The sequence below is a fragment of the Amphiprion ocellaris genome, chromosome 23, assembly GCF_022539595.1.
Source record: "Amphiprion ocellaris isolate individual 3 ecotype Okinawa chromosome 23, ASM2253959v1, whole genome shotgun sequence".
In the NCBI taxonomy this organism is placed as follows: domain Eukaryota; kingdom Metazoa; phylum Chordata; class Actinopteri; family Pomacentridae; genus Amphiprion; species Amphiprion ocellaris.
In genome coordinates this window covers 21,084,860-21,101,536 of record NC_072788.1, presented here as the reverse complement: position 1 = coordinate 21,101,536, position 16,677 = coordinate 21,084,860, and the positions used below count along the sequence as shown (strand labels likewise).

At 40.1% G+C, this 16,677-nt stretch overlaps 1 protein-coding gene across 5 annotated transcripts in view; it reads left to right on the top strand.

Annotated features, from left to right (window-relative positions):
• Positions 1-16,677, top strand: part of LOC111578257 (protein Dok-7-like) — a 34,800-nt gene that overhangs the window by 13,537 nt on the left and 4,586 nt on the right. For 2 of the 5 annotated variants that reach the window (XM_023284919.3, XM_055007918.1), the window contains exons 6-12: positions 1,335-1,433; positions 1,788-2,578; positions 5,013-5,061; positions 5,249-5,815; positions 8,401-8,489; positions 11,437-11,506; positions 16,122-16,301. In XM_023284919.3, coding sequence (XP_023140687.2) covers positions 1,335-1,433; positions 1,788-2,578; positions 5,013-5,061; positions 5,249-5,815; positions 8,401-8,489; positions 11,437-11,506; positions 16,122-16,301 — 1,845 coding nt within the window. The remainder of the gene's footprint in view (positions 1-1,334; positions 1,434-1,787; positions 2,579-5,012; positions 5,062-5,248; positions 5,816-8,400; positions 8,490-11,436; positions 11,507-16,121; positions 16,302-16,677) is intronic. The other 3 variants (XM_055007920.1, XM_055007919.1, XM_055007921.1) reach the window with 3 other exon arrangements.

Genomic DNA, 16,677 nt, shown 5'->3' with positions numbered 1-16,677 from the left:
CATCCACAGGATTCCACTCCCCCACCCCCCCACACACCTCCCACTCTGAAACCACACCACCCACAGCTTCAAAGGGTTTCACAGCAATCCAAGAAATACACAGGAAAAAAGGGGGGAAACCTCAGTAGAGAATTACCATCATACATGTTGTATGTACTGACAGACTGAACTAATGATAGTAAAATGACGGTGTTGAGAGACAGAATGAAATATTAGGGAAATAAAGAGTGAATATACATAACAAACCTCTGTTCTTGGTTTGATTAAAAAGATGAAAGGAAGAATTTAAAGTCAACAGAAGGAAATTAGTGGTTTGCCATCATCTAGTAGTTTGTCCAAGTGTGTCCTTTTCACTTTGAGGACACTGCTATAGACTAGAAGTGTGTCATGTATGTACAATGTTAACCTTTGACAGTGTTCTGGTACCTTTACTAGAATGCTGCTGCAGGATCAGATAGATAAATAAAATGATTCAGTATATGAGTTGACCTTGGTGGTCTAAGGTACATTAGATCTTTACCCAGTGTTAAGAATCTTCAGCCACCAGCAGCAGCAGCAGCAGAGCGCGTACCAACAGAGCCACGTGGCAGCGCTATTAATAAAGCCTGTTCTGTTGCACAAATACTGCAAGGTGTTCCCCTTTGTGACCCTTTTTCTCTTCCCCTCCAGCAGCCTGTTGTGCTCACAGGTCAAAAATTGGTTTACACAACATTTTGCAACCATTCAAATGTTTGGGGTCACTTGGAAATGTCCTTATTTTTGAAAGAAAAGCATTTTTTTCAATGAAAATGACATTAAATGAATCAGAAATACAGTCTAGACATTGTTAACATGGTAAATGACTATTCTAGCTGGAAACGACTGCTTTTTAATGGAATATCTCCATAGGGGTACAGAGGAACATTTCCAGCAACCATCACTCCTGTGTTCTAATGCTACATTGTGTTAGCTAATGGTGTTGAAAGGCTAATTGATGATTAGAAAACCCTCATGCAGTTATGTTAGCACATGGATAAAAGTGTGAGTTTTTATATGAAGCATGAAATTGCCTGGGTGACCCCAAGAACGGTAGTGTACTGTTTAAACATTTTTATTTTCACTTGCATCTTATGGCAGTTTGATGCCACCATAGTTTTCATCAAAGATGAGTAAGACGGTTGGAGTTTTGAGTGTCCATTTTTCTCTCCTCTACTTCTCTCATTTCCTCTCTAGAGTACTTGGATGTGCTTTCACAACTGTGGCTGTATTGCACAGAATGTTCAGCCGTGACTTTTCACGCTTGTTAATATGAGCCTTTGTTTGCAAAGTTTTGTTTCGATTACTCTCTTTTACAGACCCCAATGTCAGCCAGATGAATTCAGAGGAGAAACTGAACCTCGAGGCCCAGGAGCTGGAGAAGCGACTGAGCTTGCTTTCTCATGAGAGCAACACAGGTAGAAAACATTACTATAAAAAGCTTTTATTCAACATGGCGTTTCCTGATGTGAATATCTATCTTTTTCATAACCAAGCTATTCCAAAGCACCTATAACCATTCTTCAGCTGCAGTGAGGCTTTCTCCTCTTCAGACATCATTAGTGATACATTGGCTTTTTAATATTGTTTTACTAGGATTTAATTTGAGTTTGCACATTTCACATTACTCACCAGGTGAATAATGGTTCCTGTTATGTGTTGAATAGGAGGGAGAAAAGCAGCATGTTATGATATTATGAAGCCCTATTGATGCAAGCAATGTTTTTGATGATTAAATGTAAAATTTAATGAAGTTCCGCTTTTCTCTGCAGTCCTGTCCACATACTGTCTGTCTGCTGGGGGGGACAACCGCAGCATATCTGGTTCTTCAGACACTTCAGACACCAGCCAGTCAGACTGCAGTTCTGGCAGCCGACTGGCCATTTGGACTGAACCTGCTTCCAACCCACCTGAAAATGTCAGTCACATGGGCTCTAAAGTGGCACAGCAGATTGTCGAGAAACTTTCCGCCAGCCATGCAGGCGGAAATCGGCCTGCTGCAAAGCCTCCCCGGCAGCTTCAGGAAATTGGCCGTCAGAGTTCGTCCGACAGTGGCATTGCTACTGGCAGCCATTCCTCATACTCCGGTAGCTTCTCCTCCTACACAGGCAGCCTGGATATCACCCCTGGAGAGGACTTTGGGTCTGTTTTCAGCTTGCCTCCTCACTTGGCTCAAGACCTGAGCCCTTGCATTTGCCTCACTGTTCCTGGACATGAGTACCAGGTGCCAACATCACTTCGGTATCTCTATGATACTCCCAGGAGTCTGGTACAGGAAGGAAGCGTGGGTGGCAAAGACAATGAACCCTCCACCGCAACTAAAGACACTCCTTCAGGCTTTTCAACAGAAGCAGCAAATAGGGATAAGAGCGGTGCCACAACCACCGAGTGTCACTTAGAAACTACTGAAAGACGGTCAACAAGCGTACAATTGCAGTGCCCTTCAGAGGAGGGGAAAAAAAACAAAGTTGCACCTTCTAGTGACTCCTATCATCTATGCAGCTCTCTCACATCCAGTCCCAAAACCATTGTGACCATTTGTTCAGTGTGTGGTGGATTTAAGGTAAGTAGGAACACATATATCACATACAAACACATATCTGGTTTTTTTGTTTGTTTGAACACAACATTTTGCTAGAACCAGGGTTAAACAAGTGTGGTTTTATCCTCACTGGCATGTGTGTTATTTTTCTCCAAGTTTAAAAAATACCTAACATTTTCATTCCTGTTCACATGGTCTTGTGAACATGCTGTGTTGTATAGCTTGCTGCCATGCAGTGGCAGCTTGTGTGCGCAGGCTTTATCCTCGGTGTGTCATCTGCTCTGTAGCTCGCTGTCAATACGACCTTTGTGGCATTGTGCAGGCCGATGGTGATGTCACTGTGTGTTTCGGTGTCAGAACAACTAAGAGTCCCACGGCCCATCTGTCTGAGTTAGCATTTTCACATAATTGAGTCTGACGCTGTCATTGAATGCAGCAGATTCAGACCTTGCAAGTTCTAAATAACGTGCAGTTTTCACTCCTTTTTACACCTCTACATGTGTAGATTGCACGTTAGAGAACAATGTGTGATTTTGTGTTTTAGATTTATTTACTAAATTTATTTACGCTATTTACTTAAATGTGGTAGTGATTCTCTTCTTTGTGATCAGTATGTGTAAACTTCAGCTTGATTGTACAGAATGGACTTCTGAGGCTCCTTTAGAATGAAAAACTGAATCTATTTGATTCAGTTGTCTTGTTCTATAAGGTGGTTTTACTTTTGCTCTTGGCTGGGCAATCACAGCACTGGTGAGGATTTTATATTCAGTTTTAGTCATTGTTTTAGGGGTGCAATTGACAGTTATTTCCACATCGATTAATCTGCTGAATGTTTTTTTTTCAGTCATTCTGTCCAGGCTGTTGCAGATAATAGTTAAAAATACAGGTCTTTTTTCATGAAAAAAAATGACTTAAACAATGAATTTGTTTTTGGGATAATTGCCCATTAATTTTCATTCACTTGACAGATCAACATATTGTTTGACTTAAGGATAAATCACTTGTTGCCTTTTAAATGTTAGTGTTACATGATGATGTCTTTTTGTATTTGTAGTACAACAAATCATATATAGAAGAGGTGTAATGTAATCACTATTATTTAAATAATGAGGTGCAAAACTAGCTTTTTTTGGAGGCGGAAGTTTTAACATAGAGCTCCACCTACTGGTAGTGCATTCAGTGCATTTAATTATCTCTGTATCAGTGACTGGACAAAATATCAGTTTTTATATTTCCCTTAAGTCAGTCCACAGTGAAATATATTCAACATGAGTCATTGGGCAGAAGCTGATAGATCAGGCATAAATACTGTGGGTGGGCATTTATCGCCTTTAGTCGGAGTAACACAGTCCACAACTGTAGTGTCTATGGGTTCACAGTTAAAGGGCTGGTTCAAAGAAAACACCAAGCATTAACCACTAGATTTGCAGTTACACAGATTCCATAAGGCTTGAACATGCTTGGTCTGGCTACTTCCTCAGCAAATTTACAAGGAAAGCCAAAATACCACTACATGATGTGTAAAAGCATCCGACAGTCACTGGGATAGTCTTTGGTGCATGTTTTCTGATCATTTCAAGTAGTCCCATACCTTTTAGGTTCTCAGAAATTTTACAGTGAACCAAGCTGGAGAGCATGATGCAGCTGCCCAATGCCTGGAGATAAAATGACTGACATCATGATGCAACAATTTAGCAGTGACACTGAAGAAAAAATATTTTTATAACAAATTGTGGTGAATAAAGACCCACAGCAGTTATAAATATTGTTGACTAATTATGAAGCACTCACCAAGGCTGCTCAGTCATTATATCATTTCCAGCAGCTGAAATCTTGATAAAATTTGTGGCAGAAATCACAGCACCATAGAATATGGCCATTTAATATAGATTTACCCACAAACAAAATGACCTTGTGCTAAGCACAGGTGTGTGTTATGCATGTGTATGTTATGTACAGGTACACAGTCACGTGACCTAAATATGTAGTGGGCGGTGGGAATTGATGGGAGTTGGAATAACCCCCACAATTTAATCAATTGTTCCTTCTATCATTTCCCACAGATAAGTCCCGGTAAGTCCACAGTGGTTGATTTGTAGTAGGATCACAATCATGTGATCGTCAGCAGGCAGCTAATGTAGTGTTCACTTGTTGTCATAGTTACAGTGACACCATCCCATTATCTCGCAATGGTGCAGAAATCTTTAACAAATCCGTGGATTCAGACTATAAGCCGCATCACTGTCAAAATCTAATCACTTGGTCCTTGTGTCATTTCTGACCTTCCCTGAAAATTTCATCCAAATCCGTCAGTCCATTTTTAAGTAATGTTGCTATTAGACAAACAGACGGACAAACCAACCTCGATCGACACAGAACTCCGCCGCGTTCCTTGGCGGAGTGAAAGTATAAATAAAAATACTGTATTATTCATATTTTCTTTATTATTTCACAGGGAACACCGTGCATCCCTTCAAGTTCTTCAGTAACACCTGCCATACCAAGTAAGAATAATCAGCTTAAGTCTTCTATCCACACTGCATGGATCTTGTTTTGAATGCATGACCAGAAGTTTTGATGCGTGTTGACAAACACCTTTGATGTAGCAGGCACAACTTGCTGATTTGATTTGGGACACAAATCATAGCTGTTTAAGGGTTTTTCCTGAAGAACATCATAATTTCAATCCAGCAGATCAAAGTGTTGACAAACCACCGTGCAGCCCCAGTGAATCCTGGGTCACTCCTGGCTCTGGACGCATCCACGGCATAGAGACACCGACAGTGGAGACAAGCCAGAAGTCACCGATACCACAAAAAAGAAGAGAGAAATTAGCCAGTCTCTTAGCTGATTTGCTTGGCTTTTCAAGCACAGATAGGCAGCCAGATGCAAATACACATAGATTATACCTCTATGAGTCAATGAGACCTGCTTTTGGCAATGAGCTCTATTTAGCACCAGCTGTACCATTACCAGATTCACTGCAAGAGAAAAGAACTGTCATCTATGAAAACTGCCTGAAGTGTCAAGGAGAGCGCTGCCATCCTCCACCACGGGTCATGCCTGCTGAAATGTACTGCAACAAGGACATTTCCCCTTTGCAAACCTTCCAAACTCCACTGCACCTGAAGAAAAGCCCAGAGCATAAAGGTGCTACTGATGAGGAGCTTCTCTATCACGGTCAGAGTGATGGATCCCAGAGTGTGGATGGGCAGTTACAGTATGAAGAGATGAATGGTCGGACAGTGATCAATGAAGGTAAGAGGCGTCTTCAGCAGTTTCCTCTTCAGCTGATCGAAAATCTTCAAATCACCCTCTGGTGTCCTTCTTTCCTTGTGGTCCTTTGAAATGAATCTTCTCTTTGTTTCTGTCTTTTAAATATAAGACACTTTCCTTCTTGATTTTTCTGTTTAATCAACCACTTGTTACCTCGCTGCACTCTAAACTTTCCTTTTGCCATGTTGCTCTGAGAGCTTTAAAGCTGAAAACATTGGTAAGTCTCTCTGATTGATGGGACTATCTGCTCAAGTTTAGATAAGGGCTACGAAGGATCTTGAAAAGCCAGTTATTAACAAATTACTAAGCATTTAATAACAATGTAACATCTAAAACTCTATTAGTACAGGCTATTATTCACATTAAATGTTGTTCTTATTAGTGGCTGATAACAGATTTATCATCTATAAATGATGTATACACTATTAAAGCTGTTAGTTCCAACTTTAATCTTTTAGAAAGTTTATTTGACAGTGGTACCAAAAAATTTGATAATGTTTTTCTGATTAAATTTCATGTTCTTAATAAAAAAGCAAAAAAAAAAAAAAATACAAAAACTTAATCTGTATACACTGAAGTAAAAGCGAATTGTTGTGGCTTTCAATTTTAAGCGACTATGTAAGGGTGACACTGTTTCTGAAGTATCTAAAACATACAGTAACTGCTGTCAACTCAATATTATCTGTGATAATTGGCAGTGCTGGTGCATCAATCTGTCTCTAATATACAGTGCTGTGAAAATGTATTTGCCCCCCTACTGAAATCTTCTATTTTTGCATATTTGTCACACTTGAATGGTGCAGATCATCAAACTAATTTTAATGCTAGACAAAGATAACCTAAGAAAACACAAAATGCATTTTTAAAATGATGATTTTTTTTTTTTTTTTAAGTAAGGAAAACTGCTGTCCATCCTATCTTACCCTATGTGAAAAAGTAATTCCCCCTTAGATGCTATTCTGCCAAATGCATTTGTCAGTTGGGTTCAATATCACCACCCACACCCATATATGATTACTGCCAGGCTCGTTGAACCTAAACATTGCTAAATAGAGCCCGTCTGGTATTGTGAAGCAGCTAAAGGGTCTCAAAAAGCAGCACATGATGCCACATTCTAAAGAGATTCAAGAACGGATGAGGAACAAAGTCATTGACATTCATCAGTCTGGATGGTTATAAAGTCATTGCTAAGGCTCTGGGACTCCAGAGAACCACAGTGACAGACATTATCCACTAATGGAGAAACATGGAACAGTGGTGAACCTTCCCAGGAGTGGCCGGCTTAAAAACATTTCTCCAAGAGAGTATCGATATCTGATCCAGGAGGCCACAAAAGAACCCAGATGAACATCAAAGGATATGCAGACCTCAATGGTCTTAGTTAAATTCCATCTACATGATTCCACAATAAGGAAGACTCTGGGAGAAAATGACATCCATGGGACGCCTGGCATTTGCAAAAAATATCTGGATGAGCTCCTAGACTTTGTGGACTGATGAGTCAAAGGTGGAACTTTTAGGAAGACATGGGTCTGGTACATCTGGTGTAAAACTAATACTGTATTCCACAAGAAGAACATGATACCAGCAGTGAAACATGGTGGTGGTAGTGGGATGGTCTCAGAACCTGGATGACTTGTCATCACTGATGGAGCCATGAATTCTGCTCTCTATCACAAAATCCTCCTGGAGAAGATCCATCATCAGTTCATGACCTACAGCTCAACACAAATGTGTTATACAGCATGACAATGACCCAAAACACACAAGTCAGTCCACCTCTGAGTGGCTCAAAAAGAACAAAATGAAGGTTTTGCAGTGGCTCACTCAAAGTCTGGACTTGAGTCCAATTGAGATGCTGTGGCAAGACCTTAGAAGGACAGTTCATGCTCGAAAATCATCTGAAGTGACCAAATTAAAACTATTCTACTGCGAAGAGTGGGTCAAAATTCCTCCATGGTGATGTAAAAGACTGATCACAAGCTATCACACACATTTAACTGCAGTTGTTGAAGCCAAGAGACCAACCAGTTATTAGGTTTAGCGGGCAATTACTTTGTTAGAGGGTTTTCAATAAATATTTAATAAATCACCGTTTAAAAACTGCATTTTACCAAGATCTGGAACATTGAAGTGTGAGAAGTGTGCCAAAATAGAAGACATCAACATGCTTCATCCACAACACTGCAGGCTTACAGCATCATAAAAGTGTTACATCTTGAACCTCTTTACCAGCATGCAGAGTGTGATGCCTGTCTCTTGCACATTATTCATGATTAATACAGCTTTTTCCCTAAAACCTGGCAACAAAAGGATGCTATGTACCCATTAGTAATAATATGATGTACTGTGAGATGATGAGTCAATCCACTTTGTCTTTGTTCTCACCTCTGGATCTGCAAGAATTCACACATTGACTCCCAAAGAACAATTTCTCTGCTTTACTTCAGAAAACTGACAAAACCAGCATAATGTGAAATAATTTTTTGCTCTGGATATTGCTATTTAAAAGCAGTTTGCTTTCTGTCTGCAATATGTAAATACACTATTTTTGTTTCTCCTACCAGACAAAAGGTTTAATAGTAAAGAGGAAAGACGCAGAGCTGATCCTGCTTATGAGATCATGGAAAGTCGGGTGCCAGAAAGGAACTCAGAGGTAGGCCACTCCAAAACTCTGAAGTCCACTTCATGCTATCATCTGCTGTCACATGTTGACTGCATAATTCATTCAGCTAAATGTTTTGGATAATTGTCTGATATCATGAGAATACCAGTTGATTAGGACTGTAAAGAATAAGTGGACGCTGACAGAAGTTGGTTTAAAAGATGTTTGAGTTGTGAACAACAAAATGAAAACTATATCCAATCAACATTTTTTGGTTTTGAACTTGTTCTTTAATTAGTTGAATGAGAACAAGCTGTTAAGAAGCGGGTATTGACTGTGATGTTCTGAGTCTTTGTGTCTATTATTACATGTCAAGTGGTTGTTGTGCTGTTAAACTGTGTTGTCGTTTTATAAGTCGAGAAACTTGTAAAGCCTTGTTCTTTCTGCGTGAAAACAGCACTTATTGCAGGCCTGACAGATTAGATTGCATTAACTTCAGCTAGAGTTGCACAATTTATGAAATGACCTCATTCACGTTGACACAATCAACTGTGATACTGATGTTTAAAATGCTTATTGCATTAAAATGTTGCAACCTGGGAATATCTGATGTTAAAACAACTTATTTTACTCTTTCCATGTACCTTGTCTGAGTTAGTTGCACAGCAGTAACTGACTGAGAACACCAGAGACTTCCCTTTGAATAGCCGCCTACCTAGTTTCTACCAAAGTCTGCAAGTGAAGTCGTTTGAGAGAGTTTATTTGCAAATTGCCGTGTCCATCGATAAGCAGATCTTCAGCTAGTAAGAAAGAAAACCCCATAAAATTACTTGTAAAAATGTCAGAAAACCTGGAGGTGATGTAGAAACGGGGACTTTTTGTCTGCCGAGAATAATATTGGTATAAATTTTCTGCATACCATTTACAATCCTGTAACTTTTGTCTTTAAAATAATGTAAGACCCGATTTGCAGCATTTGCTATGACTTTGTACAGTATATGAACAGTTTGTGCTTGAGCACAAGGCATAGGAAATAAAGGCAAATTGATGACATTTTTGCAACGACACAACACTCTTAAATCATGCCATGTCAACTCTGTCCATGTGTACTGACTAGGCATAACATTATGACCACTTGCCTAGTATCGTGTTGGTCCCCCTTTTGCTACCAAACCTGCCCTAATTCGTCAAGGCATGGACTCCCCTAGACCCCTGAAGCTGTGGTATCTGGCACCAAGATGTTAGCAGCAGATCCTTTAAGTCCTGGAAGTTGAGAGATGGAGCCTCCATGGATCAGACTGATTTGTCGAGCACATCCCAGAGACGCTCGATTGGATTGAGATCTGGGGAATCTGGAGGCCGAGTCAACACCTCAAACTCGCTGTTGTGCTTCTCAAACCATTCCTGAGCCATTTTTGCTTTGTGGCATGGCACAGTATCCTGCTGAAAGAGGCCACACCCATCAGGGAATACTGTTTCCATGAAAGGCTGTACTTGGTCTGCATCAATGCTTAGGTAGGTGGTACGTGTCAAAGTAACGTCCACATGAATGGCAGTACCCAAGGTTTCCCAGCAGAACATTGCCCTAAGCATCACACTGCCTCCACCGGCTTACCTTCTTCCCTTAATGGTGTCATGTGTTCCCCAGGTAAGCTACGTACACGCACCTGGCCATCCATGTGATGTAAAAGAAAACGCGATTCATCAGACCTGGCCACCTTCTTCCATTGTTCCATGGTCCAGTTCTGATGCTCACGTGCTGATTGTTTGCGCTTTCGGCGGTGAACAGAGGCACTCTTACTAGTCTGCACTGTGTATTCTGACACCTTTCTGTCAGAACCAGCATTAACTTCTTCAGCAATTTGAGCAACAGCAGCTCATCTGTTAGACCACACGGGCCAGCCTTCACTCCACACTTGTTCACCGCTGTTCCTTCCTTGGACCACTGTTGATAGATACTGACCACTGCAGACCAGGAACATCCCACAAGAGCTGCACTTTTGGAGATGCTCTGACCCAGTCATCCAGCCATCACAGTTTGGCCTCTGTCAAACTCAAATCCTTACGCTTGCCTGTTTTTCCTTCTTCTAACACATCGGCTTTGAGGACAAAATGTTCACCTGCTGCCTAATATATCCAACTCACTAATAGGTGCCATAATGAAGAGATAATCAGTTTTATTCACTTCACCTGTCAGTTGTCATAATGTGATGCCTGATCGGTGTATATTGACGTAGTGTGCATGGACAACCATACAGAAGGGAAGGAGATGGAGCCACAGATGTGGGCGAGCTGTTGGAGATTACTGGGTTAAAAACAACCCTACCACCTAAGTTTAGTTTAGCATAAATAAGACATAAATACACTATCATTTCATAATTATGTTTTTGCTAAAAAGAAAATATATGTCACTATTTTTTGTTAGGTGGTGCATATGAAAAATATTGTTGATTGCATTTGATTGGTGATCGTGTGTGAAGCCTTTAGGATTATAATGCTTATTATATGCTTGAAATTTGCAGTTCAAGTGTCAAAGTGCCAGAAAATGAGATAATATACTTAGTTGATTCATTTTAATGCTCTAAGCTCTGTGTTTCTGATCGTGATGAAGGTCCAATCAAGTAATTCTTCTTTGTGAGCATGATGCATACAGTCATTTCTTTGTAAGACAGAAATCAATACATTCTTCTTGACTTCCAATTTTCACGTCACAGTTGCTGTCTGGAACCAGAGGTTCTGGGGCCACAAACTGAAAGGCATGATTTTCCTTGCATAATGCTGAAGCATTGCAGACAGTGTTTCTATTTCTAAGACTTAGTCAAAGAATAGTAATAGGGTTCTCAGTAAATTGTGAATATTACCTGCTGTCTAAAAATAGTGATGTGTCCAAAGAGCCATAGAGAAAATCATTATCACACTGCTTATTTAAGAAACTTCTTTGTTGGGGTTAGTCACTGACTGCAAATTTTATTGAACAGTGTTTGTGTGTGTGTTTCAGGCAGAAGAAAAAAGCAAGTATGAGCTAATGGGCAGCTGTAGTCAGCAGAGATTTCTTCAAGAGAGTGAAGGTGAGTGAGACAGACATGAAGTAATCAACACAACACAGCTGTCTTTGATCTATTTTATTCTTTTTAAAGAAATTTCTCAACTGTATCTGCAGTTGCACAAATGAATTCTTTTATTTCTTCTTTTTGTGTTCTGTTTGTGGTTGTGCATTACTTCTTACAATAACCACAACCCATTAAGGGGACATAAATTCAATAGATGAACTTTGCACCAGAATCAGCATATAAGCGATCACCTGCTGGTTAGCGTGCGTGAACTAAAGTGAATAAATAACATGAGGATCATTCAGTCTATAAAAGCAGACTGACACAAGGCATAACATCCCCAAGGGTGATAGTAGGAACACATACACCACATGTCACATCTTTACCTGACTCTATTCAGGGAAATGGACTGGGATTTTGAAGGAAAAATGCTTTCACAAGGTGGCTATTTCTACATAGCTAGTTCAGTGCACATACTGACTTACATACTGTCCGGCTGCACCGGATGTTAGCCTAGCCAACTACAGTGTACAGCAGAGGGGAGTAAAACCCTGTGCAGTATCAGAGCAATTGCATTATTTCTAAGTTGAGCAAGAGGCTTTTTGATTTGATGTCAAATTAAGAACTAACAGTTTAGATTTTTAGATTGTTTCAGCATCTATTTACGGGAATGATTGTGTTGCTTTGTGTTTTTTGTGAAAATACCCCATGTCACATACTTGACCACATCATAGTTTTCACATTTTCCCTGACTTCCTGACTCCTGTGTGATTTATTATTATGTTGGAATAGTCCTCTTCCTCAGAGCCAGGTTCACGCTAAATGTTGCTGGACCCCATCTGAGCCAGACAAAATTATCTTATTGCCATCTGACCAAAGCATGTTCATTAGGCTTTTTATCTTTTTAGCCAAGTGTAATCTTGCAGGTTCATGCTGAAGAGCAAGCATGGTTGTTTTTCTTGGACGCTGTCCATTACCGTCAGTGTTTTGCAATGCCCTTTTCACTCTGAGGTGTCACAGCAACTCCAGTTTCTACTCATAACCCCTGTGCCAGGTGTGAAGCTTTTGCATGTCTATGCAGCACTAGATTGTGCAAGCAGCACAGTGCCATGAAATCCTGATCTTCCAGTATTAAGTTTTCTTTGGGAAGACAATCAGATTGCTCAGTCCATCTGGAAACTCTTTTTCCACATGGAGCCATGATGCCGACATGCGGACTGACACAGGTGTATTTTCTGCTGTGGCATTGAGTTTCTCATTTTGAGCCTCTGAATAACAGACATACAAGTCTACAAGCAAATAAACAATTAAAAACAAAAACTTTAGACAATCTATATCAAAAACACTTTAATGCAACAGCAGTGAATACACCTGTGATCACATACACACAGGTTAGAAAAGCTGTGACCTTTAAAACCAAACGGAGTTCAGCTGAGTCATTCCATTAACAATCATCAGACTCCTACTTGATCATCTTCGATTTGCTTGAAACTTTAATCATAAATGTATGTATCTATAAATGGTAGCAGTAAAATTTTAGATTGATATTTTAAGATAAAATAGCTTTTACAAAATCCCTCTTGGCCAACTTTCAGCATGTTTTTTGGCGCACTGAAATTTGAGGCTATATTTGAATGACGATATCTAAGGAACTGTAAAAAGCCTGAAACTGTCACTGTCATTTCTCATTGTGCCATAAATTTAGAATCTGCAACATTTGACAGTTGGAACAAATAATCTCAGAATACTGGTTTGATGAAATGAAACAGAATTTTGAAAACTAATTAAAAATGTGCTATTTTGAAACTCCAGAAGTCTGTTCTTTCATCAGGCCGTCTTGAAGTAGTTTTGTTTTTGTGGTTCAACTCTCAGAAAGTGTTTGATATATCAAGCAGTTTTTTTAATATTCATATTTCATGCTTGAAACATTTCAGGCAAATCAGAGATGATTGAGCAGAAAGTATTCAAAAAATGTGATGATTTGAGATGGAATGAAGTGTAAATTTCCAAGTGGCCTTATTGGATGAACATGGTTTTACTATATAATGAACATTGAATACAAGAACTTCCTCCATTTTAGACCCATAGGTTGGGTCTGTTTGTCTGTTTCATCTCATTTTGTGAATATGACGAGTCCTATTGAAAACCAGATACAGGCATTATGTTGCACACTGTGTTGTGTAGCTATAAAGTTAACTTACAGTAGAAAACTGTCATGGATGACCCAGTGCCCCTTTGTTTCTTCATCTGCATTTTATGTAACTCTGAGTATAAACTGAGTTATGTAACAGACTGTGTCGAGAGGAAACACAGATGAGTAAACAGAGAGTGCAGCTATATATGGCAGACTACCTGCCCTGATGTGAGGTGAAAGGACAGTTGTCAGGAGATGTTTGGCCACTTAAGCATCCCACACAGAGGAACATGCCCTCAGTCTAATGCACACCTGCTCTACAAAGTCCTAGCTGCTGTCAAGATGTGGCACCAAACGCATCAGTCATGTTCATGTACCTGCACACTCAACTCGGCTCTGAGGTCTTGTTTCCCATCATCCTGTTCAGGAGGAAGTTAATGGATAGGGGCATGCAGGAGGTGACCAGGTCCATGTGAGGATGCAGGCTCAGTTGAAAGTGAAATGAAGAGTTAAAACTTTCCATGCAATTATTGAAAGAATTTTTGAAAACAAGATCTTGCTCACAATCTGTATTAGACTGTACAAGACCTTTTAAAGCGCATGCGTGATTATGCAATGAATCTTTGCACTGTGTTATAAATAGAAAAACACCATTTGGCCACCAAGGCAGTGGGAGGCCTGGTTTGGAGCCAGTGCCTAATTTTGAACCCTTTTCTTGGTGTTTTGACTGCCAAAGAACTGACTTTTGGTCTGTCAAACAGGTTCCAGAGTAACACCAACACTTTGCTGGGCTAGAGCCAAGAAATTCTTACGTTAAGGGCTAGGATAGGATTATTGTGACCTACAAGAACAACAAAAAATTAGTAAAATCAAACAACAACAAAACATAGCTTGTCTGCCTAGTCCAAAAAAGGAGAGGAAAAGCCATAGCTTGAGTATGAATGTGTAATCAGGCAGCAGTCTGTGGAAAGCCAATGATTTATTTGTGTCCTTTCCTTGACGTTCAATTTTACTATCACCAGCTGGTGTTCACGAGCGGCTTACAAACAGAAAGACTGCTGAAAACACTGCTTCATAGAGCAGCATACGCACATGGCAACTGCTGTTTGCAACAACATTTATAAACAAGTGAAGATATAAAAATTCCAACTGGCATGGAAAGTGAATAAAGGAGGCTACATAATAACATTGGTGTTTTTACAGACGTGAATTGTGATGTAATGGCTCGTGGAAGGCCAAACCAGTTCTTAGAGTTGAACCAACTCACCCACCCAGAACTAGCACCCGCTTTGTGGAGATTGGTAAAAATGTATAAAACAAAAAGGACACGTTGGCTATCGCATTTCCTACAGTTGTTTTGTGGCTTTTTCACAACAGCAGTTACATGATGAGAATTAATCGTGAAGATAACTACCATTCGTGGACATTCCTCAGTGCCATCTGGGAGCCCTGTTGCAAACTTCCACCCAGTGATTTCATCTGATTTCTCTCATGACTAACTTTTAGAAAAGACAACCCCTGCTCACCCTGAAGGCACAGTTGTGATTAGAACTGTTTTTACTGTTTTCACTCAAAAGCAGATGACTTCGTGAGTTTGGGTGACCACCAGGTATTTCCTCTAGCGTTTCCCCTGGAGGCTTTTCTAAGTGTCTTATTGAAAAGTCGCCCTTCCTCCTCCAGAGCTGTGGGCAAAAACCACTGTTGTAATGGCAGCCATTACAAAACACCACACTTCTGCAAGGCCTATTTAGTGTCTGATCAATTAGGTTAGATGTTGCCAAAGGCTGTACCCACTGAGACTCTGCTGGCGTCTAATGGCTTCTCACTGATTGTATGAGTGTCCTCTGGGGTTGATGTTTTTCAGTTGTGGGTAATGGCCACTGTCTGCTGCCACTTAGGAAGACTCAATAGCAGGTGAAATCTTTCTGTTTTTCCCCCCCAAAATGTTTCATATTGCACAGCCTCTACAACATAACAATGTAATTACAGCACATCTGTATCACTACATATAAATATGAAGAGATGGAAAGGAAAAATAATGTGTTATTGCAGTGTTTATGAGCTTATCAGTATGATTCTGACGTATGACAGTATATTTACTTAAGGAATACAGTGATTGAACTTGATTTTTAGAGGTGAAGTGTTTGTGTGTCCAGCTTTGAATTATCTCACCTAAACTGCTTTCTGTTGTTGGGATTGACTAACAAATGACAGCAGATGAAAACCTCTTTTATGGGATTTAAATATGCTTCTTAATTGTCTAATATAAATGGAACTGGTTGTCATCTGCGTAACAATTCAAATTTAAAAGAGGCATGAGGGTGGAGTATAAGCTAACATGCTGCAGCTGCACAGACACATTTTCGCCAGCAGGATAAATTACTCACTAATTTTGGTTTTCTCAGGGAATTTGGATTAAAAATTGTTTGAAACTTCAAAAGAAGCACCGGCTCAATGAACAGAATAACATCTGTTCTTAATTTACGCATGCATTTTCAGGGGCAGTGTTTGTTTTCCCTCCAGAGGCTCCACTTCCTGAAAGACCTTGGAGTGAAAGTGTGACATACGTGAATATTCCTGTAAGTCCCACGTCCAAGAAACAGCTCAACTACATGGAGCTGGAGCTACAGGAGCCAGGGCATGGCACCAGAGGGACTGCTGCACATCAGCCAGCACAGAGTAAGGATGCATTTCAAATACCTGCTGAAAAGTACATGGGCTGGTCTCCAGCCAGTTAGAGAGCAAAACAGTGATGCTTTAAAGGCTGCGTATAGTCTGTTTTCTGGGGTCTTCCAGGTCTTTTTGTGTTGCTGAGCTCACCAGTGCATTCTTTCTTTTTAAGAACGTACCAAACTTTTGATTTGGCCACACCTAATGTTTTTGCTATCTCTGATGGGTTTGTTTGGATTTTTCAGCCTAGGGATGGCTTACTTCATGATAGTGATGCTCTTTGGACTTCATATCGAGAGCTGACCTCACCAGATTCCAAACGCAAATACCATACTTGAAGTTGACTCTAGACCTTTTATCTGCTCCTTTTAAATTAAATAATGAG